The sequence below is a fragment of the Pezoporus flaviventris genome, unplaced genomic scaffold (genome assembly GCF_033815535.1).
Source record: "Pezoporus flaviventris isolate CSIRO_AGI_PZ_B2104156 unplaced genomic scaffold, CSIRO_AGI_Pfla_v1 ptg000011l, whole genome shotgun sequence".
NCBI classification, from domain to species: domain Eukaryota; kingdom Metazoa; phylum Chordata; class Aves; order Psittaciformes; family Psittacidae; genus Pezoporus; species Pezoporus flaviventris.
Window position 1 is genome coordinate 153,649 of NW_026892559.1, and position 26,468 is coordinate 180,116.

At 45.1% G+C, this 26,468-nt stretch overlaps 1 protein-coding gene across 1 annotated transcript; it reads left to right on the forward strand.

Moving 5' to 3' along the window:
• The first annotated feature begins 4,210 nt into the window (after positions 1-4,210).
• On the forward strand, positions 4,211-26,073 carry FAM234B (family with sequence similarity 234 member B). The gene is made up of 13 exons (XM_061450616.1): positions 4,211-4,355; positions 10,404-10,796; positions 11,724-11,822; positions 13,478-13,666; positions 15,172-15,302; positions 15,957-16,104; positions 16,458-16,599; positions 17,238-17,381; positions 20,845-20,926; positions 21,155-21,310; positions 21,922-22,039; positions 23,182-23,408; positions 23,825-26,073. Exons 1-13 carry the CDS (start codon positions 4,319-4,321, stop codon positions 23,828-23,830), a joined length of 1,872 nt encoding a protein of 623 aa, XP_061306600.1. The 5' UTR covers positions 4,211-4,318; the 3' UTR covers positions 23,831-26,073.
• Positions 26,074-26,468: the final 395 nt, after the last annotated feature.

Below are 26,468 nucleotides of genomic sequence, written 5' to 3' on the forward strand. Positions count from 1 at the left end.
TTCATTTTTGATGCACTCTGCCAAATCTATTTCTGGTGGAATAAACAAGGAGGGATGAATCGGCTGCAGTGTTGTTATCTTTTTTTTCCCTGCCCCCCTCCCCGAGGTCCATGCCAAATCAAACCAGCTCAGGTCTGGTCAGTACTCGATAAAGAAATATCCAAAGAACTGCAAGGTGTTAAAGTGATGATTTTTGTGAAGCAAGGGGTGGACGCCTGATTCTGGTCTCATGTTCTTGTCAGACTGACATTTTGCTGTGGCTTGAGAGGATGTGTGGCCACCACCGCCTGAAGCCGCACAATCGCTGCACACCCAGGCTCATGACTAGACCTATGGCACTGCTTGTGAGTGCCTTGGCCAAATCTGCATTCTTCCTGATATTACTTCTCCAGTATCAGCTGGCAACAACACCCTCTCTGCTTCCTGACTAGCCTATTCTGATTTAACTGTATTTTCCACAGCCAAAATGTCTGCATTCAGCAGCGAAAAAAAAAAAAAAGACTGTCCAGCCACCCAGAATAAAAACAAACACACAGAAGTAAGGAGCCAGAGGATCGTGCAACTCTTATAGACAGAGCAGTTACAAACACAGTATTATGATTGCAACAGTGATGCTGGTTTACCCCAGGTAAGGAGAGGATCAGGGAGGAAAGTTGAGTGGCATCCTACTAAGCATAGTCCATAAACATCAGCCAGCACTGTTATTTAGTCAGCCACTTAAACCCACTCAAGAGAGAGGCTAAACTGGGACCACACTCAGGGGTATCTGTTTCTCTGACATCAGAAGCATGTGGTTTTGGCTGCGCCTTCTCTTCCAGTCCCACTGGCCCTGTGGCAGGGAAATTTCTGAGAAGACTGCCTTGTTTATGGAGCCTTGCCACTGAAACAGCAGGATAGTCATTTGCAAAGTTATAATACACCAGTTCTCAAAAGCAGCCCACGATATGGAGCCTTAACACAGACCAGCCTCCGGAGGAACTGGTAACCTATTTCTTCAGGGCTCAAACAAGCAAACAAAATGTCCAGGCAACAGGCAAGTAATCCAAACAATCATCTGTCTCCAGCTGGTCCCCATTCAGCATGTGGAACACACAGTCCTGTTACACTGCAGTTGCAACTTCCTGAGACGAGGAAATGAACTGCTGACAGTTAGTGTGGGATGAGGATGCAGGGTGGAGGAACACTTGGAGCAAGAACCCCTCCACAGCACGACACAGCGACACCAGATGAGCCAAAATGATGGGTAAACCCACACAGGCATGGCAACACACTCCCAAAGCCCTGGTCCAAATCCAAAATGTGCTGGTGAAGGGTCGCAGTGTGTGCCGAACGTCTTGGTCATGTGCTGGCAGCGTGCTACCTCAGCATGGCTCGCAGCAGGCAGGAGTGTGTGTCATAGAAATTCCCCATTCCCTGTGCTTCCTCATGGATTAGTGGGGGAAGCACGATAGGAGGGAGCTGTGGCACTTCCCTGCCTGTCCCCTGCCTGCTACCATCCATGTTCCCAGTGACATGAAAGAAGAACCGCCCAGCCCACCATCACCACCATGCTGCATTCAGACAGGGATACCCAGCACCCACGTGCCATCGCTGTACCACACTAAGCAGAGACCAGGAACTTTAATACAACCAACTTGCAAGAAACTCCCTCTTTTCTTTATTGCTATGTTTCTGTGTTGTAAGCAACTGCAGGGTGTTCAGTCTGCTCTCCTGCATGAGAATTGCTGCTTGCAGTCGGTTGTGTAAACTTGAGTGACAGCAAGAAGCTACTGAAAGAGGTGACACTGGAAAGGTTTCCTTATGGCATGTTCCACCAAAGAAGGCTTTGCAAAGTCTTCTGCATTAGCCCTATTAGGCAGACCCGAGATATCATTACAACTTGGATAGCTCAGGTGAATATTGCATACTCATAAAGCAACCCCAACACACCAGCATTTCAAAGGGTCAGGTCAGAAATCAGGCATGGCAAATTTACCTTAGAGAGAGTCTTCACCCTACACAGGACAGCAGGAGTCAGTGTGAGCAGAAAGGGCTTGCACAGGCTTATCACTGATGAGGGGCTGGTGGCTGCATATTTTCATGCTTTTTAGCTTGTAACATTTTTCTAATAGACCACATTGCAAACCCAAAGCTCTCAGACTTCCAAGCTTAACCCCAAGTATCTCATTTTTCAGCATCCGGCTTTTTCAAATTGCTTTGGAAAAAAATAAATAGAGTGAACAGCAACATTCACATAAACGAATGATTTATTTGCAACTTCAGTTTTATTTTCACAGCTTTTTGATTGATATTGGTATACTTGGCAGGTCCAATTTATATGCAAATTACCTTACATTCACAATGTAGAGAAGGAAAACTTCAATCCTCATGCTTTGCAAATCATTGCACCCTCTGAACACTTTGCTTAGCCATATGTTCCTGAAAATCACCAGGTTTCACCACAGATCACTTGTTCTGGCTATCCATTAGCCTCACAGAGCTCTCAGGGCTTGGGGAACAAGCCATTTTTGTGGGGATGCATGAAATTAAGAGTAGGCTGGTCTGTACCACAAACGCATGAGTGTTGTAAAGTATGGGCTCTTGCAGTGTTTGTGTGCCAGATGCTAGATCACATATGAGGACACCAGATTTTCCAGTGCTTGCTTCTGGCAGTTTCTGCCATACCTTTGCTCCCAGCTCTAATTGGTGCCAGAAGCATTTTCTTAGAAAGAGCCACTGGACAGCTCTTGTTCCTGTGTATCACAGGCATTGCTAACCAAGACTTGAAAAGCATCCAGGATCTCTCCTGTAAATATTTACGCAGATACAGGACTGTCACTGCTCTTAAATCAAAAAGCAGAGGAGGAGAAATGGCATATGGATTCTGCACTTAGAAAGATCTGAAAGGGAAAGAAACATGATGACTGATGCCTTCTCCAGAATTTGCCACCTGGGACTGTCCCCACAGGTGCTGTGTTCTCAGAAAGGTTCTGAGCTGAAGCCTGATGACATCAGTGGAAAAAAAGCCCTCTGGTAAGAAAAGGTTTTGTATCAGACCCTGTTTACCATTCCTATCTGAAGAAAAATATCTGTTCACCAGCTAAACCACTGGGTATTTCTCTTCTGCTCCCTTTTTATTGCAATTATATGGAGTTCAGGACAGACCAGGACAGGAAAGGGTAAGCATGTTATTTGCAGGAACGGTGCCTGAACCAGGGGAAAACAGCAGCAGCAGATGCTGAGGAAACCCAACGTGTTCTTTAGCCAGTTGGACTCTCTTTTGATGTATTTAGCCAATATGCCTTTCTCTCCTTCAAGGAGTCAGCCTTGAGAGCTCTCATACAAACAATGACTTGAAAGTGGTGGTGTTGGATGACTCGTGTATGGGCCTGGAAATTAGGAAGTTGGAGCCTTGTGGCTTTGGGGAAGCCACAAAACCCTCCTTGTTCAACATCCCCATTGTGGGAAAGGAAGAGTTCACTTTTCCATTTACTTCGGAAGGCTGTGTTGAAGATTGAGGACAGCTTTGGAAAATGCCCTGGCAGTCTTCTGTAATTAAACAAAGAAAAACAACCCCAAACCACCACCACCAACAACAAAACAAACAAACAAAAAAAAACAAAACAAAAAAAACCAAAACAAACAAACCCCAAAACCACTGCAAAATAAAACGAGTAGGTCAGATTTAATCCAACCAAAAACTTCCCAAGAATGAGGGCATATATTTATACCAAGAACAACTCAAAGGACTTCACTTTCTGTGTAAATCCCTTAGGACCACAAGCCTATTTTTGCATGTTTGTGCCCAGCAGAGTCATGCAGGCTGTAGAAACCTGGGTTGTCCTTTGTTACAGCTTGTTGACACCAGCCCCCACCGCCCTCAGGATCTCTGCCCCTGTAAAATAACAGGGAGGAAATAAAGATCAGTGGAACTAGTGAAGTGCTTCGGTTTCGGTGGGAATCCCAAACTTACGCCAACTGCGCAGCCGGTGTTTGCGGGAGAGCAACACTCCCAGCTGCAGACCCCTGCCCCATCCCACCCTCAGGCCTTCTGGCTCCCGGCAGGCGCAGCGCCATGGGGAGAGGCCCTCCCACCTGTGCCTTCCCACCGAGCTCCCCGCGACAGGGCTTCCCGGGCTGCCCCCCGCCACCTTTATCCCTCTGTCCCAATGGAGGGAGGCCGCTGGGACGAGAAGCGACGCAGGTATGAGACCCCGCTAGGCTTAGGGTGTGCGCGTGTGGGGAGCCTCTGTCACCGCACAACTACAACTCCCAGCAGGCAGCGGGAAGGCGTGGGGAAAGAGAGGGGTGGAGCGCATGGGTACTGCGCCTCTCCAGCATGGCTACGGTGCTGTCGCGGGCGCTGAAGCTGCCGGGTAAGGGGTCTGCACCCGCGGGAGGGGGGACGCACTGGACCGTGCTGAATCAGGCCGGATTGGGCCAGGCCGTGGCACCCACGTTCGGGTATGAGCCCGGCGGCGGGGAGGCGCCGTTGTGGCTGCCAGGGGGCGGTGGGGAGCGTTGCCATGGTGATGTGCCGATGTGGGGAGAGGCCTAGGCTGGGGCGAGGGGCAGGCCCGGTCGCCGTGGGGGCGCTGGCGGTGGGGGCTGAGTTTGGTGGCCTCTGCCCGTGTCCCGAGGCAGAGGGAGGGCTGCACCTTGGGGCTCCGGGAGCATCGTGTGCTTCGGCGGGGGGTTTGGGCCTGGCCGCGGAGCTGTGAGGAGCCGTGTGGGGCTCAACCGGAGGAGGCGCCTAGGCCCGCAGGCCGCGCAGAAGTGGGCACAGGGGTCACACAGCCACCTCGAGAAAGCCTTAGTCCTTCTCTGATCCGGTCCTGGCGAGTTTTACCCCCAAAAACTAGTCTGGGAGTCCAGTAAGTGCCACCGGCATTACCCAGATAAATGTTTAAAGTCTTGACTACCACCTCTGCATACCTTCCAGATGGAGAACTTCACCGAGATGAAAGCATATTCAAGCATAAGGGACTATTGTGTTGAGGAACCAGATCTTTCAAAGATAAGGCTGCAGTGAGCAGCAGCCCAACAACCGTTCTATTCAGTGAGCAGATTAAAAGGGAATGAAAATAACATTGCAAAACCATATCTTGAGAGCATGATAGTTGCTGTTGGATGGCGCGGAGACAGTGCCAGTGCACCTGGCTGCATTAACCTAATGGCAAAGTGCATTGTTGCTTCTCCTGACCGTGTCTTGCCTTTGGGACAGCTATGGGGCAGAGATAGGTTCCCGCTGTGCACTGCTGGAGGAGGGGTCCTCCCTGGTACCACTCACACTCACCACTGCTGTCCTGAAGTGCCTCAGTCCATGAAGCTGCACTCAGTGGCCAGCTCATACTTTGCTCTTCCATCGGTCTGTGAAGATCACAGTAATGTCTTCAGAGCCCTTCCCACCAGCTTTTAGTAACCCATATTGGAAATCATTGTTTTTAGTTTATGTAGTGCCTATTATGTATAATCCAAAGAAGTTTTGTTTGCAAATCAGTTTCTTCCTAACTATATATATGTGTCTGATTGGGAAGGAGTATATTTTACATGAAGTTTGTTTAGCAGAAGTGCAAACTTATGGTTATAAGTGTGTGTATTGGGGTGTGACCACTGGGGAACTGTACAATAACAAGTACAGGTCTCTTCTGGGAACTCTGGAACCAGCATGATCTATTTGATATCTGCTGTTGGGAGGCACTTGGAAAAGAGAACACACCTTGCAACTGCTGTTAAGAAAACTGTCTTTTCATTGGTCCTTAGGTTGAATTGCATATATCATACCTTGTTTGTGTGGTGAAAAATGCAGCTTTCAACAGCAATGAGAAAGCAGAAAGCCAGTTGCTAGTGCTGTTTTTTTCCTGCTGTATGTCATTAATTACATCAATATGTGGCAACTTATCTCCCCACGGGCTTAGAGATATGTCTGTTAAGGCCCAGTGACTGGCGCCTGCCAACTGCCAGCTGGGGGGAAAAAAAAGCAAAATCAACAGAACATGAAGTGAGTACAAAGGAGACTGGCACCAGTATGTCGTCATTAGAATAATGCACTGAAAATTGTACTTGTCTAAAGTCCATGATCGGCTCTTTTCACTCCAGAGTGAGTGCAAAAGAAGAGCCTTTCCAGTAAATCAAAACCAGAAAAAAAGATTGCAATTAATATCTTTCAAGCCGTCAGCACGAGAAATGAGTATTTCATTATGAGAGGGATCTGATTCTGACACAGATCACCTCACAGATGCCTCCTTTCCAAATCATAGTTCACGAGTCATATTTTCTTCTTTAAGAGGTTGCATTCTTCTATTGCAATAGTTGGAAGAGCTGCCTGTGCAAAAAGTACTATTAGGCGAATGCATAGGGGATTTGCAGTTGAGAGTCTAACTGCTGTTGAAAATCAGCGTATTTGGGGCATTTTCTCTCTCTTCTGCCTTTGAAAACCTCCTTCTTCAGTATTTGCTTTTTCTTTCAGTGGCTGCAGAAAAAAGAATAAAACCCAGGGTGACATGACCAGTAACTTACCCAAAGACCACAAGCCACAGTTACTTACAGTTACTTGGTTTTATCACTGGTACCATGGGGGAAAATGGGATATGATTTACAGCAGGTCAGAACAGAAGCAGTTTATTTATTTTACCTGTAGGAGATAGCACAGAGCAGCCGGGAAACTGACTTTGCTGCTATGATCTGCTTCCCTGTAAAGTAGATGCAAGGTTTATATACACTTAAGAGACACTATGCAAAAGACCAGTAGCAAGATGGGAATTATACAGATCTGGTACATACACAAGGCCACGGAACTGCTCAAGGTAGGTCTGGAGTCTCTTTTCTTTAGCACAGGGACTAATTTATCATGAAGGTTACACAATGTTTATTGGTGCAGGAGATAGGGTGAGAGTTTGACCAAGAAGCTGGCTCATGTCTCTTAGCATTTATACTTTTGCGGTGGAAATCTGGAAACTGCATAGGAGCATTGGATTTTCTGATAGCTGATCATTTGCAGCAGAGGCACTTTAAGCTTTCTCTTGATGGACAAAGTGTCTTTCCCCAGCCTGAACCTTGTCGTTGACCAGAAAGGAAAGAATTTGACTTCTGGAGCACTTCTCAATAAATCGTAGTTCTCCAAGTGGTGTAAGACTGCCTTTATTTTCACACATTCTTTACTGATGTTTATGTCTCTTTATACTTTTCTGTTGAAAAATCATTTGGGAGCGATTAGTGGAAGTGCTGTCCCTTCTTCCCACACTATGGATACCGGGTGTGGTATCCTTCTTCCCACAGCAAGTGACCTAAAACTCAGAGGAAAAGGTGCATTCCTTCTGCTCTCCTTCCAGCCAGGTGAATCATGAGTTATGTATTCTCTGTAACGTAGAACAACTTTGGGATGCCAGGCTGAGCACGTCCTCACCAGCCCTCCAGACACATTCCCAAAACACCTACAGTTTGACAGGGCTCTCTCCGAACAGTGGCAGGAGAGCATTTGAATCCTCTGAGATTAGATACGCAGTTGGGTTTCCAATGAATGCTCCAGCAGCCATTGTTAAAGGACAGGGTTTTCCATTTTGTTGGCTTAAAAAAAATAAATCAACCAGGCATTTTATAATTTTATGCCTGACTTTACTGAGTGGTTGTGCCTTGTGAGAATGACAACTGATCTTCTGAGAAAAGATAGAAGGAATGCCAGTTTCTGGTTCCTGGTCAGGCTTAGCTGTGAAATACGACTGAACACCTTTCTGCTTTATAGCTCTTCTGTAACTCTATAGACTCTTTCCTGAGTAGATCACCTAAAGCCCTAAGTCATTGTTGTGTAGTAGCTGTTTTTTAGCCTTTCATCAGTGGTTCTCAGCAGAAAAGATGTTCCTGTTACAGATCATTTGTAGTTGACAGCACTGTCGATGTTGCCAATATCTCAGTTCCCTGCCAGTTCAAGAAGTGAGTGAGACACAGTTTCAAGGTCCTGTCTGCCTCCTAGAGATTCAGAACAAAACTATTCCAGGTAAAGCTTGTTCCCCTGTATGCTTTTAGTTGCCCCTAGGGTGGACAGCATGCTTTGGTCTTCTGGGTTGACTGTCTGGAATGAAAATAGTTTAAAAGAATGACAGTATATCTGAAGTAGAAGTATGCTGTTGAGTTGTTTTACTCAAAGCACACCAATTTCCAAAACTGGGAGTAGTCAAGTTAACATAATTGCCTGAGTTTGACTTCCCAGCTACATAGCATTTACTCTTGGGCAAGTAGCATTTGCTTTAAATACCACTCTGACCTGGCTTGAACTGGCGCATCTGGATCTGTGATGAGAAGCTGCAAATACCCTGCCAGCAAGTTGTCTCTGGAATTTCTTGTTTTCACTGAGTACTCTTTCAGCAACTTGTCGGCACAAGTATAGACATCTGTATAGACATCTGGGAAATTCACACTGTGCTGTCACTGCTCCCTGAGCAGAGAGCTGTGCGTTGTCAAGGTCCATGGCCTTCTCTGCTGTTTGCAGGATGGAGCCATTGTTATCAAGACTTCCTGAAGAATCCACACTTTGAATGCATATTTAGGGCAGATCTGTGTGAAACAATGCAATGTCCCACAGGGGTACACTGGACCGTCCCATAGGAATGTAATATCTTTTAGTTGGGTGCTCTCCAGGAACAGCTTTTTGGAGTGTGTATGTGCACCAGATTGTTTTGATGTGAGTCTTTTGTAGAAGCGTCTAATTCAAAAGGGTCTAATTTAGGTATGAGATCTCATTGGATATCTTTTATTTCCCTTTGTTCAATATGAGTGTGTTGTCGTGGCTGCTCCAGTTAGTGTGGGGTGTTTGGCCTTTAGTGATATTGACCATTTAAAAGTGGTACAGGAAGTTGGAGTGAAGGTCCCTTTGTGGGGTTAGAAATGAGAGAAAAAATGAGATGCACGTGCTGCAAGATAGATTCTAGATGATGCAAAATAGGGGTGTTATACTAGATACTACAGTACCTCTGTAACTGTGAGTCTGCCTTTAGCTGGAAAACCAGAAGTAAGGCCGGTTTATGTTATGAACTTAGGCAGAAATAATAATCATGAAAACCCTTAAATTTCCACTCTGCAAAACCTTCCCATCATCTTACTGTCTGAGAGTGGTTACAGCTTGCATTTGTATTCTTATTATTTATGCCTTGCGTGTATCACTTCGAGCATCTTTGGGCAGAAGTTAGCTCCTGTCTTGGGTCATCTTTTGGCAAAGGGAAATGAGACACATATCTAGGATAGTAAAATCCTACCTTGAGATAGGAGAGAGAAATAGGCAGAGACCCTGCAATGATCAGAGCAGTGGCCATGCCTGGTGGTGCAGGGCAGCTCCCTGAGATGTGATCCTGCACTCAGCTCAGGGCAGTGAGTCTGCCCCGATAAACAGATGGTCCTGGCCTTAGGCGAGTATGCACAGCCAGGCTCTGCACATGCCCTCCTCACAGTCATGCTCTCTTCATCTGTCTGGGGCCTGGGGGAGAAGCCCTAGATGTGCCAGGCATCTGTGGGGGAGACACCTAAAGCTAAGCTGCTTTCTTGCACCACCACCTGAAGGCATCAATACTAAGTTCTTTATCTTGACAAGGCCAAGCACAAGCTGTCGGCTCTGGTAGGAGCAGAAACCAGAGCAGGAGCACTGTGGTTTTCTACTGCAGGGGCTGGAGCAATTGCTCTCACAGTGCTGAGCTATGCAGAGAAGGTGGTCTCTTAGAAGGGCAGCTCTGGTCCCTTCAGACACCGGGATGGTAGTGGCCCAAAAGGCAAAATCACTTTGCCCTCATCTTCAGGGATTCTATGCCCATTTTTATCAACACTGCAGGAAACCATGCACAGTGTTCTATCCCTTCTATTCCTCATGAAGCAGGACAGCAGATGTGGCATACTAGAAGACAGCAGTGCTGCCTGGACCAGGCAGGATGAGGAGGGGGAAAATGAGTTGCAGATGGAGGCCCCCTTCAGAGAACACAGGCTACAAGTGAAGAGGGGCTGTGCCAGGATTAGAGGCTGGCAAATGCTAAGGATGTTCAGTGTCTGAAATCAAGAGAATGCTGCAGTTTAGGTACTCAGAGCATTAGCATAACTTCATGTCAGTGTGTCTCATAACCAAACGGTACCAGAATGCTGTGAATTCCATATGTATATGTACGCACACACACACATACATGTGTGCATGTATGTATATAGATAATATATATTTACATCTTTATCTCAAGGAAATAAACTGTTGGCATATTTTCTCCTGCAGCTGCTACTCTGAAACATGGAGAGACCCTGTCTTTTCTCTCACACCTCTCACTTGGACCCGTTCAAAATGCAGGCTGCTCTGTTATCCCCTTTGTATCACTCTCCACTGCAGCCATTTTTAACACTGACATCCCAGGAAAGTGAGGAATTCATGCTTTATCATCTCTCTTAACCTCTTTCCTCAGGAAAGAAGAGCCCAGACCTTGGGGAATACGATCCCCTCACTCAGGCTGACAGTGATGAAAGTGAAGATGACCTGGTACTCAACATCCAGAAGAACGGGGGAGTCAAGAATGGGAAGAGCCCCCCTGAGGAGGTGCAGGACCCTGACTCTGATGTGGAGGTTGGGATGACAAAGCAGCACACGTCAGAGAGCGCACCTGAGGGTTATCCTGCAGAGGCGGCTGGGAGTTTGGAGCAGAAGTCTGCTCCCTCCCTCATGCCATACCTGCGCACAGCGATCTTTTTGCTCACTGTGGTGGTCTCGATGATTCTGGTGCTGGTGTGTGCGTTTCTAATTCCCTGTCCCCCTAGAGACTTGCATAACACGTGGAACCGCAACCTAGGGCAGGGAACAGGTGAGAAAGCCCCAGGAACAGCATCTGGTGTGGGGGAGGTGGCAGCTCCCAGGATGAGCATCAGTGGGAGAGACCTATCTGGGAGAGCCAGGTCAGAGCAGAAACCGTTCCTCACCACTGCAGATGCTCTGAGATAATAGACAGGTGGCTGTGTCCTGCTCACTCTTCTAGCTGAGGCCTGTGAAATCTGCCATCAGGAGATAACAGTACCACAAAATCTTGTTTCTGTCAACACCAAAAAACATTTTGACTCATATCCCACCTTTTTGTACAGATGGTGCACTTTGTTCCAGATGGAGGTGGCCGAGCTCACTTTAAAACATACCATCTCCCTTTCTGCATCCTGGGTTTCAGCAGCATCTCCATGCTTAAGTGTGTGGGTGTGTTCAGGAGGAGAGGGATAGAAAGAAGTGTCTTCTAGCTGGCTTAACTAACCTTATTTCTTTCATCTTCTTGTCCTGCTTGAATCCACAAATCAATATTTGGGATCTTTTGTCATCCTATATGGGCCACTGGTAATATTTCTAAAATATCTCTTATTCTGACTTTTGCAGTAAAGTAACAGTGGTTTGTGAAATAAATTCTGTGAGGTCTAGATATGTCTCTCCCTCCTTGCTTTCTGCCCGTGGCTTCCAAATCTAAGCCTTTCATAAGGCATGTGGCTTCCACATCACTTTGGAAAGTGAAGTGAGAAGCACAAATCTTTTTCCATTAGCTCCTTCATTTTTACCTTTCCTTTCTCTGACCCAGATACTGTATTTTGGCCTTCCCAAGTGTGGGAAGTGTGGTTTGAGCTGCCTGGCATTGGTGCCTGGCAGACTCTGTGGCTTGGCTGCTCATGAGTCCCTCTTTGGGTCAGCCTGCCTCTCACAGTGGGCTGGGTAGCCTTTTTGACAACAGTGTGGTGGTTCTCTATGGCTGTTGCAGGTGGTGTGTTATCCCCACTGGAGCTGTATGATGTGAACGGCGATGGGCTCTCTGACATCCTGATTGTCTTCACTGCCTTGATGAATGCTAGTGTCATGGGTAAGCACCACAGCTCCTTTCCATTCCTCTTTCTGTACATGTCAGTACAGACCTTTGTATGTTTGTCGTACATATGGGAAGAGTTCCTGCCACTGCAAATCCACTGCGTTGCTTTTTTCAGAGTTACTTAAAATGGCTGGTGGACTGTGCCTGTCCTTGTGTAATGCTGCTTATAATTTTCATTGCAAGCCTGCGCTCCCATACCTGTTAGGTCAGGGATATCTGTTTCCTCTTATCTCATCTTGGGGCAAGTCTATCTCTTTGTCTTGTATTTGTGCACACTCGATTTGTGGACAGAGCTAAAGTGATCAGAAAGCACGGCTCTTCAAACAGCAATTAGAAATAAGGTGGGAGTTTTCCCCCTTTATTGCATCTCTGTAAGCCCATCGCAAAAGTATTTATTTTTCATCACGAACGTGTACAGTTCTCAGCATGCTCTGAATGTAGCTAGTCGTACCTAGCTGCATCCTGGAGTACAGCTATGTTGGAAGACAAAAAACAGGCATTAAAGTTGGTGTAAACTCATCACAGTCTTAAACACACACAGCTGGACGTCAGCCCTCCTGTAGTTAGTGCAAAAGCATTCACACAGTGTCAAGTAGGGATAAGCTTGGAATAGATACCTGATGGAGTGAGTTATGACATTGTTAGCTGTTTCTCCAGCTTGTACGCACAACAGCTGTGAACTGCATTCAGGAGTTAGTTGTGCTTGGTCCCTGCCAACCCAATGAAGAGAACTTGGGCTGGGGCAACCCCCTAGCATTAACCAGCTGCTCCTCAGTTTGAGGAGAGAGTGGGTTTTGATTTAGAGAGTGGGCTTAGACTTGCTTTTAGTCAGTGGCACAGATATGCCTTTTGTGTAGTCAGGTCACATGTTTTGCTAGTAAGACAGGAGTCAACTGGGACTGTTGTTATTTTGAAATGTATGGGAGTTTATCTTCAGTTGTGATAGGACCATTCCGTGTGGAGATTACAGTAACCACAGTTATGTCTGTGAGCAGGCTGAAGTAAAAGTTGCTTGCATTTGGTATCAGAGCCAAGAATCCATCGAAGCAACATAGAGCTTTTTTTTTTTTTTTTACAGTTACTTTGTGCTTACTGGTGAATTAAGAAAAGACCCCTGAGGGACACCAATTATTTGCATTCAGTCTGTTTTCCACAATAATAAAACTCATTTGGAAAGAAAAAGGGCAAAAACTCTCATTGCAAATCACCACCTTCTGCTCCAGATTTAGAAAGAACCCAGGACTTTCACATGAGGTGGCATCTGTCTTGGCAGTCACTCAAGGTTACCCCTTGGTGCTAGCAGGAGAGGGGATTGGAAGGATCAGTCAATCAGTCTTGTTTGACAGCAGTACATTTCACACCAGGAAGTCAGCACAACTGAGCAGGTGATCTCCAGGATCTTGGTTCCTCTGTGCCCAGCTGATCACATTTCTTGCTGTGAGCTCAGGTCCTCTATGATTGTGCTATTGGTTGACAGCCCACCTTGTCTGGACATCGCTGCTGTGGGGTGGGATTTGACCTTTGCTTTCAGGCAGTGTGGATGTGGCTCACTTGAGCTACTCAGCTCTAGGAGCTAGAGCTGGAACTCAAGCAGAAAGACCAAAGGCAGCATGGACATAGCCTCTTTCTCTCTTTCCTGCTTCTTCCAGGTGTCTCTAGGCCCTCTGTAACTGTGGTGGCCCTTTCTGGTATGAATGGCAGCACCCTGTGGTCCATCCAGCTTCCAGAGGAGACAAGGAGTGTGCAGTGCAAAGGTCTGTCACTGGGGGCACCTGCAGAGCCTGTCTGCCTTGTTACGGGAACATCAAAATTCCTCAGCCTTCTCAGTGCCTCCACAGGTAGAGTAAACTACCAGCATATTAGAAATATGCTACTGGTCTTTTTGTTTTCTTTAAAGGACTAATAAACATGAATGATTTCGTGCTGGCACTTCAGAGTGGCTGCTATCTAGTGATACACAGGAAGGAGTAGAAACAGTAATGAGTTTCTGGTTACACAGGATAAGAAAATCCAAACCGTTGCAGCTCTGTGGAAGTATCTTCATCATACCATCTCAGAATATTTCAAAGTTTTAATCTGACTCTGTAGCATCCCCATGGCATAAGGGGTATGTAAGGTCCGTTCTCATCAACATTAACCTTTTAGTACAACTTGGCGTTTACATAACAGCACTGAAAAGCTGAAAACCATTCTTGGAGAAGTTATATAAGGACATGTGCTACAGCCAGGAAGCCTTCCAAGGAAATTAGGCCCATAAAAGGATTGGTTAGATGTGAATGAATACTGCATTTTTAATCAGTCGATCATGTGCACCTCCCTTCTCTGATTGCTGTTTGGTTTACCACATTAATTCACTGGCAGAAATATTCATAGGTATAGGGAAGTTTTTGGAATGAGAACGGAGAGTGGAGACATACAAGAAACCTTGTTTTTAAGTGACAAATCTAGTCAATGAATGCCAAAGCTTTCAAATTCTTTTAAGGACCAGATTACTTGCACAGTGTTTCCATAGCAAGGACCATAGGCTGTCTCCTTTGTCAGCAGTAGTAGTGTTATTAATATGCACAAGTGTTTGCAGGTCTGGTCTTTGGTTTGCTTTTGTCATGTAGGGGAAAACTCTACCCTATGGAGCAGCAGCAGCAGCAAAGCATTTTTAAATTCTGACTGAAAAAGCAGAAGTATTGGCAAAAGAATCATGGAAAAATCACCTAATTTCATTTTGCCTTTTTGGGGTATTTATTTGCCAATTTGCTAAGATCAGGTTTTACTGAGTTTCCAGCTGGGGCCATGCTGGACTGCTGAACCATTTGACATCACGTCTGCTAACATGCTTTCACCCTGAGGTAGAGTGAGCATGCCATGTTGGAAGGGCTATTTGCTGATGGGAATTTAACAGACACACAAATTTGCACTTTGAATATCAAAATTGCCCATCTGTTCCCTTTCCTGGCACCTACCTACATACTTTACTGTTGGCTGAGGGAAACAACTGCTGTGCTGCAGAGCAGCACTTGCATTTAGGTTCTCTTTCCAAGAGCAAACCTCAAATATTCTGTGTTATTTCAGGAACTGTTTTGCACTCAGGACTTTCTAGAGAGATGCTAAGAAGGAAGAGCAGCAGGACTTAAGGCATGACTCAAAGACAATCTGCAGAAGTGCTGGGGAAAGGACTTTGCTTCCTGCTACAGCTTGTCCCAGTCTCTGGCCTTGTCTTTCCTCTTCTCAGAGAATGGGAGAAATAACCTTTCTTGCTCTCTCCTTCAATAAGGTTTTGTGGAACCCTCTGGGGATGCCTGCTGGTTCTCCAAGTGCTTCAGGCATCTTTCATCCTGCTTTTCCACAGGCAAGACCATCTGGACGCTGAATTCCATCCACCTTTCAAGTGGGATCTTGGCTGCACCAGCTGCAACTCTTCCAGATGTAGATGGAGATGGTTTTAGGGATATTGTTGTTCTGGCTCTCAAAGAGACACAGGTACAGCGTATAACTGCTCAAGGTTTGAAAGGACTGTGACTATGTAGAGGCAGAACAGGGAGCCTGATCTGGAAAGGCTATAACAGGAGCTGCACAAGCCCCTCATTTTCATTCCCTTGCATGTCCCTGGAAAGCACGTTTTTACTTTTAAGACGTCAGAGCAGTGAGATCAAGCAATAATAATACTACCTGCATTTCTTGTCAACTGGGAATGAACAGAAGGGTTATTATTTACCCCTTGAGAATTACCTGTTTCTGTTCAGTGAAGTCGTGGTTTGAGTTGCTGTTTAGCAGCAGCATAGGGAGCCATGTTGAGATAAATCTCTGGAGAAAGGAGGATTCAGCTTATATAAAAGAAATACTTGTGTGATTAATGCTGATGTGGATTTCCTCTGTGCTCGTTCCTCCAAAATTCTAGCATCAATATTGTTACAGGAATTCAGGTTTTTGAAGTCCTTTCCATCTCTGATGCATTTGCAGTCAAGAGAAAAGGACAAATGTAAGATGCCTAGGAAGCCAGAGAGAGAGACCGCTAGCTAGACCTTGCAGTGGGGGGAAAGAACAACAGAGCTTCATGCTAGGGGGACAGGGGAAGATTCTGAAAGCACAAGTGTATGAAAGCACTGATAAAATTTTCTACATATGTCTCTGCAGCCTGATGTGTTTTTCATCTTGGTGTCAGGAAAGACTGGAACTGCTTTGGGTGGGCCTGTGAGGTACAGCACCAATGGGGAAGGGAAAGTGATTGGTCCCCAAGTCCACATCACCAGTCGGGGAGCCATCTACATCCTGTTTGGTTTTGGTAAGATGCACCTTGCCTCTGCAGCACTTCACCTTACTGAGAAAACATTAATTTTACTTAAAATGGCCCAAAGAATCCCTGGGGTATTTTGACCATGCCTTTTGCTGTAAAAGCTAGGAGTAGAGGGCATGGGAACAAGTCTCACTGCCGTGGTGGAGAAAAGTGCATGACCACCAATACCTACTAGTCTTGAATACCTTGGAATTTCCCAAAGGCACATCAGTGCCAGGGATGTTCCAGCTCTGGGCATTTATTTGTTTTGTACTACAACTGCAGTTGTTCCAAGCACCTTCTGTACTACTAGGGTGCTAACTTTTGCAGGCAGGACTCTTCATCTATACTCTTCCTGGCAGGTAATATTCAAGCAGTTGCCCTGAGGGATCTCTTTACTCAAGCCAGAAACCGGGACAGCTTTTCTGCAATGCTGCAGCAGGAGGAACCTGAGTGGGAAAAGCGCAGATCTGTCAACCTGTCAGAGCTCATTGACATTTACAGGTAGGAAGTGGACGTATCATCTTGCTTCTGCTGGGAGAGGAAAAGGAGGATAGGCACCTCTTAGTGCTCCTAGAGATGGTCACTTCTCCTTCAGTACTGTGCTTTTCATTGTACAATTGATAACAGTACTCTGGGCAACCCATTGTTTCCCCCCTGCCCTGTATGAATTTCAAAGTATGATAAAAGGGAGTCCATTCAGCTTCTTGTCATTTCTCCCAATGCCTGTGCATATCTGGAGGGGAAAAAAAAAAAGATGTTCCCAGCTAACAGAGTCCCTTTGGGAAGCTCAGTCTATGTACAGCATTATGCGCCTGGATTTCTCAGATCCTTCTTCTTTACTGCCAAAGTGTGGTCAGGGTCAGCCTGGATATGAATAAAAGGAGGGAACAAATGTGAACCCACAAACTCCTTGTTTTGTGTAGTAATTCAAGATGTTCAGAAGATCCCACATTAATTTAGTTCACTTAACTGAGGAACCCCCAAAGGAAGGTATGCTTCATCACTGTGAAAAAGATGGGCATCTCCAAGAATAGTTCTCAAATGTTAGGTAGGATGAATTGTCATGGAGACAGGTAGCTGGTGCTGAGATGTGCAGATACAAGCCTTGGAATCTCCTCTCTGCTTTCCATTTGTCCCAGTGGGGGTGTTGATTTCCTGCAAACAATGAAGACACCTGACACAAACTGCAGCAGTCTGCTCATCACAACCAAAGAGGGCTTGATCCTACTGCGGGGGCAGGACCTGGAGCCCCGCTGGACCTTGGAACTGCAGAACATCAGCAGGTCACATACTGGGAGTATTTTTCTGCCCTGTTTCTTCCTCTACCATTTACTGCCTTTCACTTGTAAGCTCATGTGCTCCTTAAAAAGCAGTTGGGACGAATTCTCCAAATCTGCAGAGAGATCTAAGAACTGTAGGTGTGCAGATGCGTTGCTGAGCAAGTGAGAAAGGCAGGGAGAGTAAGGAACAGACGGCTGGAAACTTGAGCTGTGTGATTATGATTGATTATGAATAAGGGGCTTGATTCAGGCACCCAACACTGGTGTCATGGGAATGTCATGGTGTTGGAATTTAGGGGTTTACTCGTGTGTGATTCAGCCCAACTCCTGTCCCGAGCTGCCACTTCCCAGCTCAATGGAGAGGAGCTGTTGCGTTAGTGATGTTAAGTATTTAGAGAAAGGTGTATTGAGTGTGGCTAATGGATCTTAATGTTCCTTGAAAGTTGAAAATGAGCATTCTGATTCTGGAGCTCATTCAGTCAGCACACCATCTATACTAAACGTAAACCCTAAATTAATACTACTCATCCTCTCGTTTCACACATGGAAATTAAGTAATTTGCAAGATCTTGTGGGTTGATAATAACCATCCATTTCAGCTTGCACAGTATTGAATATTTGAAAAGGGCAGTTGGGCACAATTGAAGGAAATTGCGTGAAAAACAAATTGCTTGCTCTGCTATCTAGAGGGAAGAAAGCAGCTCAGTGTTACCTGTCAAAAGCATCTATAGGAAGAAGGCATTGGAACTTCATTAAGCATAAAAATAGTTGTTTGTCTAGGTTTGGTATTCAGATAATGGCCACATTCATGAGGTCTGATGGATGACATAAGCAATGGCTTTTAGGAATGGCTTATATCTAGTGGATCATACTATGGGGAGAAGAGAAGGGCTAAAGATGTTTTGGGTCCAGAGTTCTGGACCTTCTGGATGTATCTGGGGTCTAGTTTAAAGGGTGTGTACTGACTAAGCAAAGCCATTTATAGATGCTGTAAAATCAGTTACACACAAGAAATTTCTAAGTAGACCCACTAATAAATTGAAAAAATCCTATGGGTTCAAATCAGGAAGAGCGGAAAGCTGCTTTGCCTGTTGTATTCACAGAATCACAGTTGGTTTGAGGTTGAAATGCACCTCTGGAGATTGCCTGGTCCAAGGTACCTGCTCAAGCAGGATCAGCTAGTGCAAGTTGCTCAGGGCTGTGTGCTGTCAAGTTTTAAATATCACAAAGGATGGAGACTCCACAACCAATCTGAGCAACTAGTATTCCAGATTGCTGCGTGCCAGCTCTGCTTTTTATGGTTCTGTGCCCCCCCAAAGGACAAAGTACAACACATATACAGGAGCTGCCAGATATGCACTGAAATACAGTAAAAGCAATTCTCGGTCAAGGCCACTGTGATAAAGCCCTGGACTACCTGTTTTCTTAGAATTAAGAGACACATAATTTGGTAGACTGAATATATTGTGCACAAGCATTTATGTAAGAGGGTTTTGGGTTTTGTTTCTGGGGGGAGTAGGACTTTGAGAAGTCCTGTTTTAGCAGTGCAGGCTGGGGGACAAATTCAGCTCAAGGGGGTAACCACAGTCAAACAGACCGAAATGCAGTTTCTTGTTAGACAAAGCTTACAGAAACAGGTGAGAACTCCCCTTTTTGTTGGTAAACCTGCCCAAGCACACCATTCCAGCCAGGCAGACTGAGTCCAGCACTTTGGGAGCAGTCTCTGAGAAAAACAGCCTGGCTGCTGCAGATGTGCTGCATTTCCAGATTGGTTTGGACAAGATCACTGGAAAACCATGAAGACAAATCAGTAGTCATAAAACAAGGGGGGAGTTCAGAGACCATGAAATTGAGTAAGGAGTTGAAAATTGTGTTGTAAATAGATGTTTCAGATGAGAGAGGATTAATAGCATGTTGCTGTGGGGATTACTGTTGGGCAGTAATAATTACTTAGCCTTCTGGTTCATTTGAGGAAGTGCCATGGGGATTTTTCAGTTGATTGGTAGCATCTAAAATACATATGTCTGTCTACAGTCTGTGGGATTTGCTGCTGACTGTAACCATAAGAGGCATCTGAAGAGAGGTTTTAAGTTTGTGCCCATAGGATACAACTACCTACTACTTTCTTTTGCTGCTTGAGGGCTTTCACGCTATAGGAGTGTCCCGTGATACTGCCTTGAAAGCATTGGTTCTGGTTGCCAAAGGTGTCTGTAGAGTGAGTGGTACTGCTGGAGTATGTATAAATAGTCAAGCCACTGCTGTACTGTGATACTGATGTTCAGGAGCCATACTCGTATCCACATTTTAAAGAGGAAGCTGTTAAGAAATGGAGAAAAGGGCTAGAAAAAAAGCTTTAGCATGGAAGATTTAAGTCAGTGTGTTTCTGTGATGAAAGAGAACCCTGACAGATGAGTTCATAAGCATGTGTAAGTCATAGGAGCTAACAGGGATTTTCATCTTGCTATAGCAAGAACAAGTGCCTTGCAGCAAAAGCCATTCATGCTCAAGAAGATGAAAATGGAAGCATGTTTCTTTGGGTGAGTTTAATCATTAGAACTGACTGTCACGAGAAGAGATGAATTTATCTCATCTTTGTATTTCTATAACAAACCTCATGGATAGTCTAGTCAGTGTAAGCCTATTGACACTTGGTTATTTGGCAATCAATTGACAGCAATCTGTCATAAACAATAAGAGGGAGGACATATTCTGATGAACCTTCCTTGCCATAAAATCTCTGATTCTGTGAATCTTGAGGAATCGTTTGTACTTCTTTAGATCCATGTGTCTAGCTGTAGTGAATTTAAGAAAGAGCTAAGACTCAGAAAGCCAAAGGCAAGCAAGATGGTTTGAAGACAGTTATGAGAGATATTCAAGTAATAGTCTTCTGTTTCCCAGAAGGGAGAGAGTGAGAGGGGACTTCATTTCAACTGCTGAAGGTTATAAAAAGGCTTGTAAAACCGCTGGCAGTAAGAAAACAAAGAATCATGGGCTGACATTAACGGAAGGTATATTATGAGCCATTTCACACAGCTAAGGCAGGTTGGGAAATATACTTGCAGCAGGAGGTCAAATCTACCAATGCATTTTGAGAGGGCTGGGTAGTTTTTTATGACTGTAGCAAAACTGTGCAGGTTCTCATGCTAAGGAGAGAGTAATAGAGAGTCATGTCACAGGGTGGTAAACGCATATCTACACAGCCCAGCAAGGGATTTCGCCCCCAGACAGCTCTGAAGAATGGGTAACAAGCACCATGGGCTGCTTGATCATTTCTCACTTTTGTGATCCACCAACAAATACTTTCTGACTGTCAGAACAGTTCTGAGTGGATGAAAGCTCTTATTTAGCATGGCAAATCCTACCTTTTCAAGAGGCAAAATGGAGGATGAAAGCAACGGTGCTGCCTCCATCTGAAATCCCTGTTTTTCAGCCATGGGGTTGAGTGATTCTTTTTCCAAATTTGCAGCGAGCCCGTACCAGGTTACTTCAGTGGTGACCAAACTCTGGACTTCCTGCTGCAAGCACAGACCGGAGATGGGAACAAAAAGGTAAAACAAGTAAAGGCAAGGAGGGCAATGGCAGCATAGGAGCGAGGGAGGTTGGGTACAAAAGGACAGGCATTCCCTGCTCCTTGCTCTTTCCGTTTCTGTGCTGACACTTAACCACTGTGTGGTCACAGGCATGAAATGGAACAGCACAGACCATGCAACTGCAAGGGGACTCTGCATGCCCATACCTGGACACCCATTAATGCTAGATCTCTTCCCTGTCTTGAGGTGATGGTGGTGGATGGCAAATCTGGCCTCCCTCTTTGGAACCAGGAACTGCCATGGCAGAAGCAACAACTCGATGCACTGTCAGTCATGACTTTGGACAAGAAGTCTGTTTTTCTCTTCTGGGCTGATGCAGCACAGCCTGTGTTACAAAGTTTGGTGAGCAGGCATCCTTTCTTCACTTTGAAGTTTGTCTGTGAGACATATAGAGTCTCTGCCTTTTATTCCTAATGTAATTGAACTTTAAACCTGTCATATAAGAAGGCTGTCAGGGACATCTTTTCCTCTTGTTTTGACACTTTTGACTTCTCTGAGCCTGAAGACAGAAGTTTTTGTGTGCTAAGTCGTCACCAGAAAGCTTTATTGACAGAAAGTTTGCATCCACAAAACCAAAACTTTCTGTGTGAATTTAATGTTTTTTTTTCTGCAACTGAGGTATTTTTACTGCAGATTTGTTCCCAGCCCCAGAGCTTTCCTCTGCATGAGGGCACGCAGGTCAGCATGGGTACTCAGAACTTCTAGACTGTAGCCCATCAAGCTGTCTTTGACAGAGCCAGATATCAGCCTTGCCAAAGAGAACTTGTGGAACAGATTCTGTTTTAGAAATAAAAACTTTACAGGATTTAATCTGTGTAGGACCATAGAGTTTTTGATTCTCTGATCCGTATAAAGACAGCACAGTATCAGAAAACATCTTTATTTCTTCAGCAAAGCTAGACTCCTCTTTGCTAGACAGTTGTAAGGTTTTTGTCTGTCCTTGGTTCCAACAGCATCCTGGTCCCAGACCTGAGCGCCCAGGGCTTCACCACCTCTATCTCCTCCATCCTGTTTTTCCTACAGTCCTTTTGGACCTCACCAATGCAACAGACAAAGTCATTGCTTCTGCAGGTGAGTACAGATGGAGGAGAAACTATGTCGGCTAAGCGAAATATGGAGGGAGAGGTAGCTGTGGGAAACAGTGGGGTGTAGTTAAGCCTTTAAAGGTAGCACCTGAGGTCCACCACACATAGGCCAGCAATGGGAAGTAAGATTCATCTTATTTGGTCCTGTCCAAACCCTACTTTGCAGATAAAAAAACAGTAAGTTTCTTGCACATGTTTAAGCAAGGAAAGGTCTGAGTTCGATTTCATGAATGTTTTACGCCAGAGAAGTTTCCTTGCTTTCCATGGAGCTATTTGCGATTTAAGATAGTGCTTGAAGAATCACTATAAAACTTTTCTCTGTCACCTCAAGGTACACTTCTGCCTTTGTTGGCCATCTTCTACTCCCAGGGGAAGCAGCTGTGCTCTGTGCTCTTTCTTCATTTTTCTTTTTGGACGGGGAAATACAAAATATTTAAATGTGTGTTTTCAGGGAAAAGTGGATCTGGATTTAACATCTGTACAGGACTGTACAGTCCCTGTTGGATTTCCTTGTTCTTTCTAAAGCAGTTCAGCCAACAGCCAGCTTATTGAGCATGGCAGCATTTGGGATAGAAGATCAGTTCATCCAGCACAGAGTCCAGTGGGCCAGGAAGCATAGAAAAGCTGCTACATAGTGATACAGCTATTTGGGTTTGTATCAAAAAACACAGCTCAGTCAAGAGCAAATAGAATATAATTTTTAGAGGAGTTTATTAGAAACTGCAGTTCCTGAGGTCCGTACAGGTTATTTTGCAGTGACTGGAGTGAACCTACTTGCTCGTGCTCTATAGTGATTAAACAGTAGCTGCTAAGAGGTGTGAGAAGGAAAGCTCTCTGAAAGTGAGCTGCATTCATGAAATTTGTGCATCTCTATGTCAAGCTCCAAAACGTCTCCTAGAACCATATCTTTTTATTTCTGATCTAAATTTCAATTTATTTCTATGGAAAATTTTTAACTTAAAATTATTTTCTCTGATTAACTGAGGTACATGCAATTGTAAAGGCAAACTTAATATACCTTCAGTCTAGTGCATGTTTTGACTGAGTAAAGACTGTAAGATTTATTTTGGAAGAAACATAATCATTTACTCCTCACCAGTATTTTCTTGCCCTTTTCTGATGGACTAGTTGGAATTAACGACCTCCAGAAGGATGCATTTCATATCACTGTGACAACAACTGCAACCTCTGAAAAACAGCCAGGATTTCTCTCGGTCAGCAAGCTGGGCCTGAAGTGGGCCATGATGAGCCAAGGTCGAATGGTGTGGCTGAAGGACACCACTACTCCCCAAATCAGCCGTGGAGAAGTGAGAAGATTTCTTGCCCGGCTGAAATTTGTTGACTTTCCTCAACGGGTGAGATTGCACAGGAATCCCTAATGAAATACAGACCTTTGAAAACATCTGATCTCTTTCCTACAGACACAGTTAAGTGCTCTTTGTAATGCAGAGAGGATGTTTGCAGAGGCTTTGCTGAATGCAGAGAGACTTGCGCAAGACTGGCTGTCCCTTTTGAATTTAAACTGCACAGATTGTGAGGTCTAACTGTACTTTGACAGTTGGACAAGGAGTGGTAGCTTAGATAGAACCAGGGATCAGCAACTGAGAGATTCACAGAGGGAACAGAGAGGTGGGACAGAGGTCACTTGTTTTGATATGGGCAGACAGGTGCCCAGATTCAGTTGCTGACCTATGAATTGTCACTTTTCTCTACCAGACTTTATGATAATAGGTTTTGACTTTATGTTTTTTGTTTGTCTTTCCTTCTCCAGCTCTAGCCTGCTGGTTCCTCAGATTTTGGTTGGACGCGTGGCCTGTATGGGGAACACAGGAAGCTGTGGATCTTCAGGAAAACTGTTGTGTAGAGGAAACGGGCTAAAAGCACTTCCCCTTTCTACAGCTCTGTGGGGACTGCTGCTTGAGGCAGGTTTGTCCAAGGCAGACCTGTCCTGTACCAGAGGAACTTTGTTCAGCATCTCCCCATCCATATGCTGTTCTTGCATGCTTCCCTCCAGGTGACACAGAAATGTGAATTTAGATTTTATATACATATATATATAAACCCCCAGGTTTTATATATATATGTATCAATTTATAAAATATATGTATATTTTTTGTATGTTTAATTTATAAATGAGATTTAGGACACTCCTTTTTATGTCCAAACAGTATTCCCAGACAGTCAAACAAGCTCTAGGCCTAGAGTGGCCATTATGACTCAAGGCAAATGGTGTGGCTAAAGGCACCATCTGCTTTAGTCTTTTATATTTTTGGACAGAAGCCTCTGTCTGGCCCCTGCAGGGCTAATCTTGTCTACAACCTTTCCTGCGCTCTCAGCCCTCTTCTCCATTCTGACTCCAAACTCACAAACATGTTAGGTCTCTGGCTAAATTACCCAATCTAGAGAAAGATGGTTCCCACAGCATTTGCTGGCCCTTGCACTTGTATATTTCTTTCCGCAGTTCCAAGTTCACGACAGGTTCATGTGGGTGATGTAGAAGCAAAAGGTTCACATTTATATCCATTGCTAAGCTTTTTATAAATGCAAAATGCCACTGTAACATCACACTGCAGTCCAATGGACAGAGTCCTTTGCAAAAGCATCACAGTCCTTTTGGGATAGGTTCCCAGCAGATCCCCCCTGGCACTGTAAAGATAACACTAGATACAGTCATAGCAAAGCTGATTCTTGCACCACTGCTTCAGGGTTTAGAGCTCAGGCGGAGGCAGAATTGGAAAGCTTTTCTGTGCAGTTAACCCATATTCTGGGCTTAGCATTACCATTCCCTTGCCAGCCCAGCCCTGTGTGCAGTTCCAGGAGGAACAGGCTACCCCCAGGGCACATTTGCTCATAATATGTTTAGTGCTTTGAAGTGTGCCTCTGAGTGTGCCATCAGTCTCCTGTGTTGTAGTTGCAGAGCATTTACATGTATCTTCTTGGACTGGAAATGACCATATAAAAGCAACCACTCTCTTGCCTCAGCAGCTTCCCACAGTACAGGACAGCATAGGAACTCTTTTCCTAGTATGCCTTTCTAGGTCTGACCTTTGACATTAGGCAGAATCAGGACGAGATGAGAATTGCAAAGGACTCCTCTGTTCTCCTGCTGACACATGCCCTTCCAACCTCCCCATGCTTCCCTTTGAGTGGTGAGGTGATGGCAAGACTTCGACTCTCCCTCCAGATAAACACATTTACCATGGGTTTACTCTCCTGGGCTCTCGACACCTCTCCTTGCTATGTCACTCTCTCTTTGCTATCCCTGCTTCTCCATATAAAGTTTTAAAGTTTCCAGGATTTCCCTTCAGGATTAGCTGTAAGCCCTAAGGCTGGTTCTTGGGCCCTCCACTCCTTATGTCAGAGCCTGTGAACAGTTTGTATAGGTTTAATGTTTTTTTTTGTGTAAATAGCTTTGTATATATTAGCCCAACTGTAGCAATGTCTCCAGGCCTGGCTTTTTCTTCCATACAGGGGTTAGTATTTATAATATATAGTCAGTTAATACAGCTGCATAACGGGGACTGAAAGTGTGAGGACCAGTAACAAGGATTAAATAGGAGTCCCCTTCCCTCCTCTTTAGCCACCACCTTGCTGGGAAAGGTGAAGTGACTGTTACCTGAAGTAGTTATTCTCCTGAGGTTCTTCTTGAGAGAACTGGTATTTGAGTGCAGTGATGTTTACTGTGAGGGTGGTGAGGCACTGGCACAGGTTGCCCAGAGAAGCTGTGGCTACTCCTTCCCTGGTAGTGTTCAAGGCCAGGCTGGATGGGGCTTGGAGCAACCTGGTCTAGCAGATGGTGTCCCTGCCCATGGCAGGGGGTTGGAGCTAGATGAGCTGTAAGATCCTTTCCAACCCAAACCACTCCATGATTCTATGATGCTATGTTAGCTCCTCCATAATGTGAATTCACCCTGCCCGCACACACATCCCCACTGTGAATAAAGAGTCTGTCTGTATATTGTTGGGAAAATGTATTTGAACTGTGAACTGCAGTGGAGCAAATAAATACCATGTACAGCATCGTGTGTCATGTGAATCAGTGGGAGATTATGAGCTTGCTTGTTTTGGGGATTGCTTGTGGTATTTTTACAATAGGGAGAAGGGGACAGATGAAATGAAGGAAAAAGCAAAAGCCCAGCCAAGGATCCCTAAAGATTGTGGAGGAGCATAGTAGAAAGAGATGGGCAGGAAAGTACCACAGAATGGGAGATTTTGGGGCAAAAAGCAAGAAAGCGTCATGTGGGAGTAAGAAATAGGAAAGAGGAGGAGAGAGATGTCTGAAAGCAATTCCCCATTCCTATTGCAGCAGCACTTTAAATCTGGGGGCAGGGAGCAGAGGAGGTTGGGCCTAAATATGAAGAACGAACAAGGTGTTCAGAGAGGATTACAGCCAGTCAGTTAAGAGCACCAGTGCT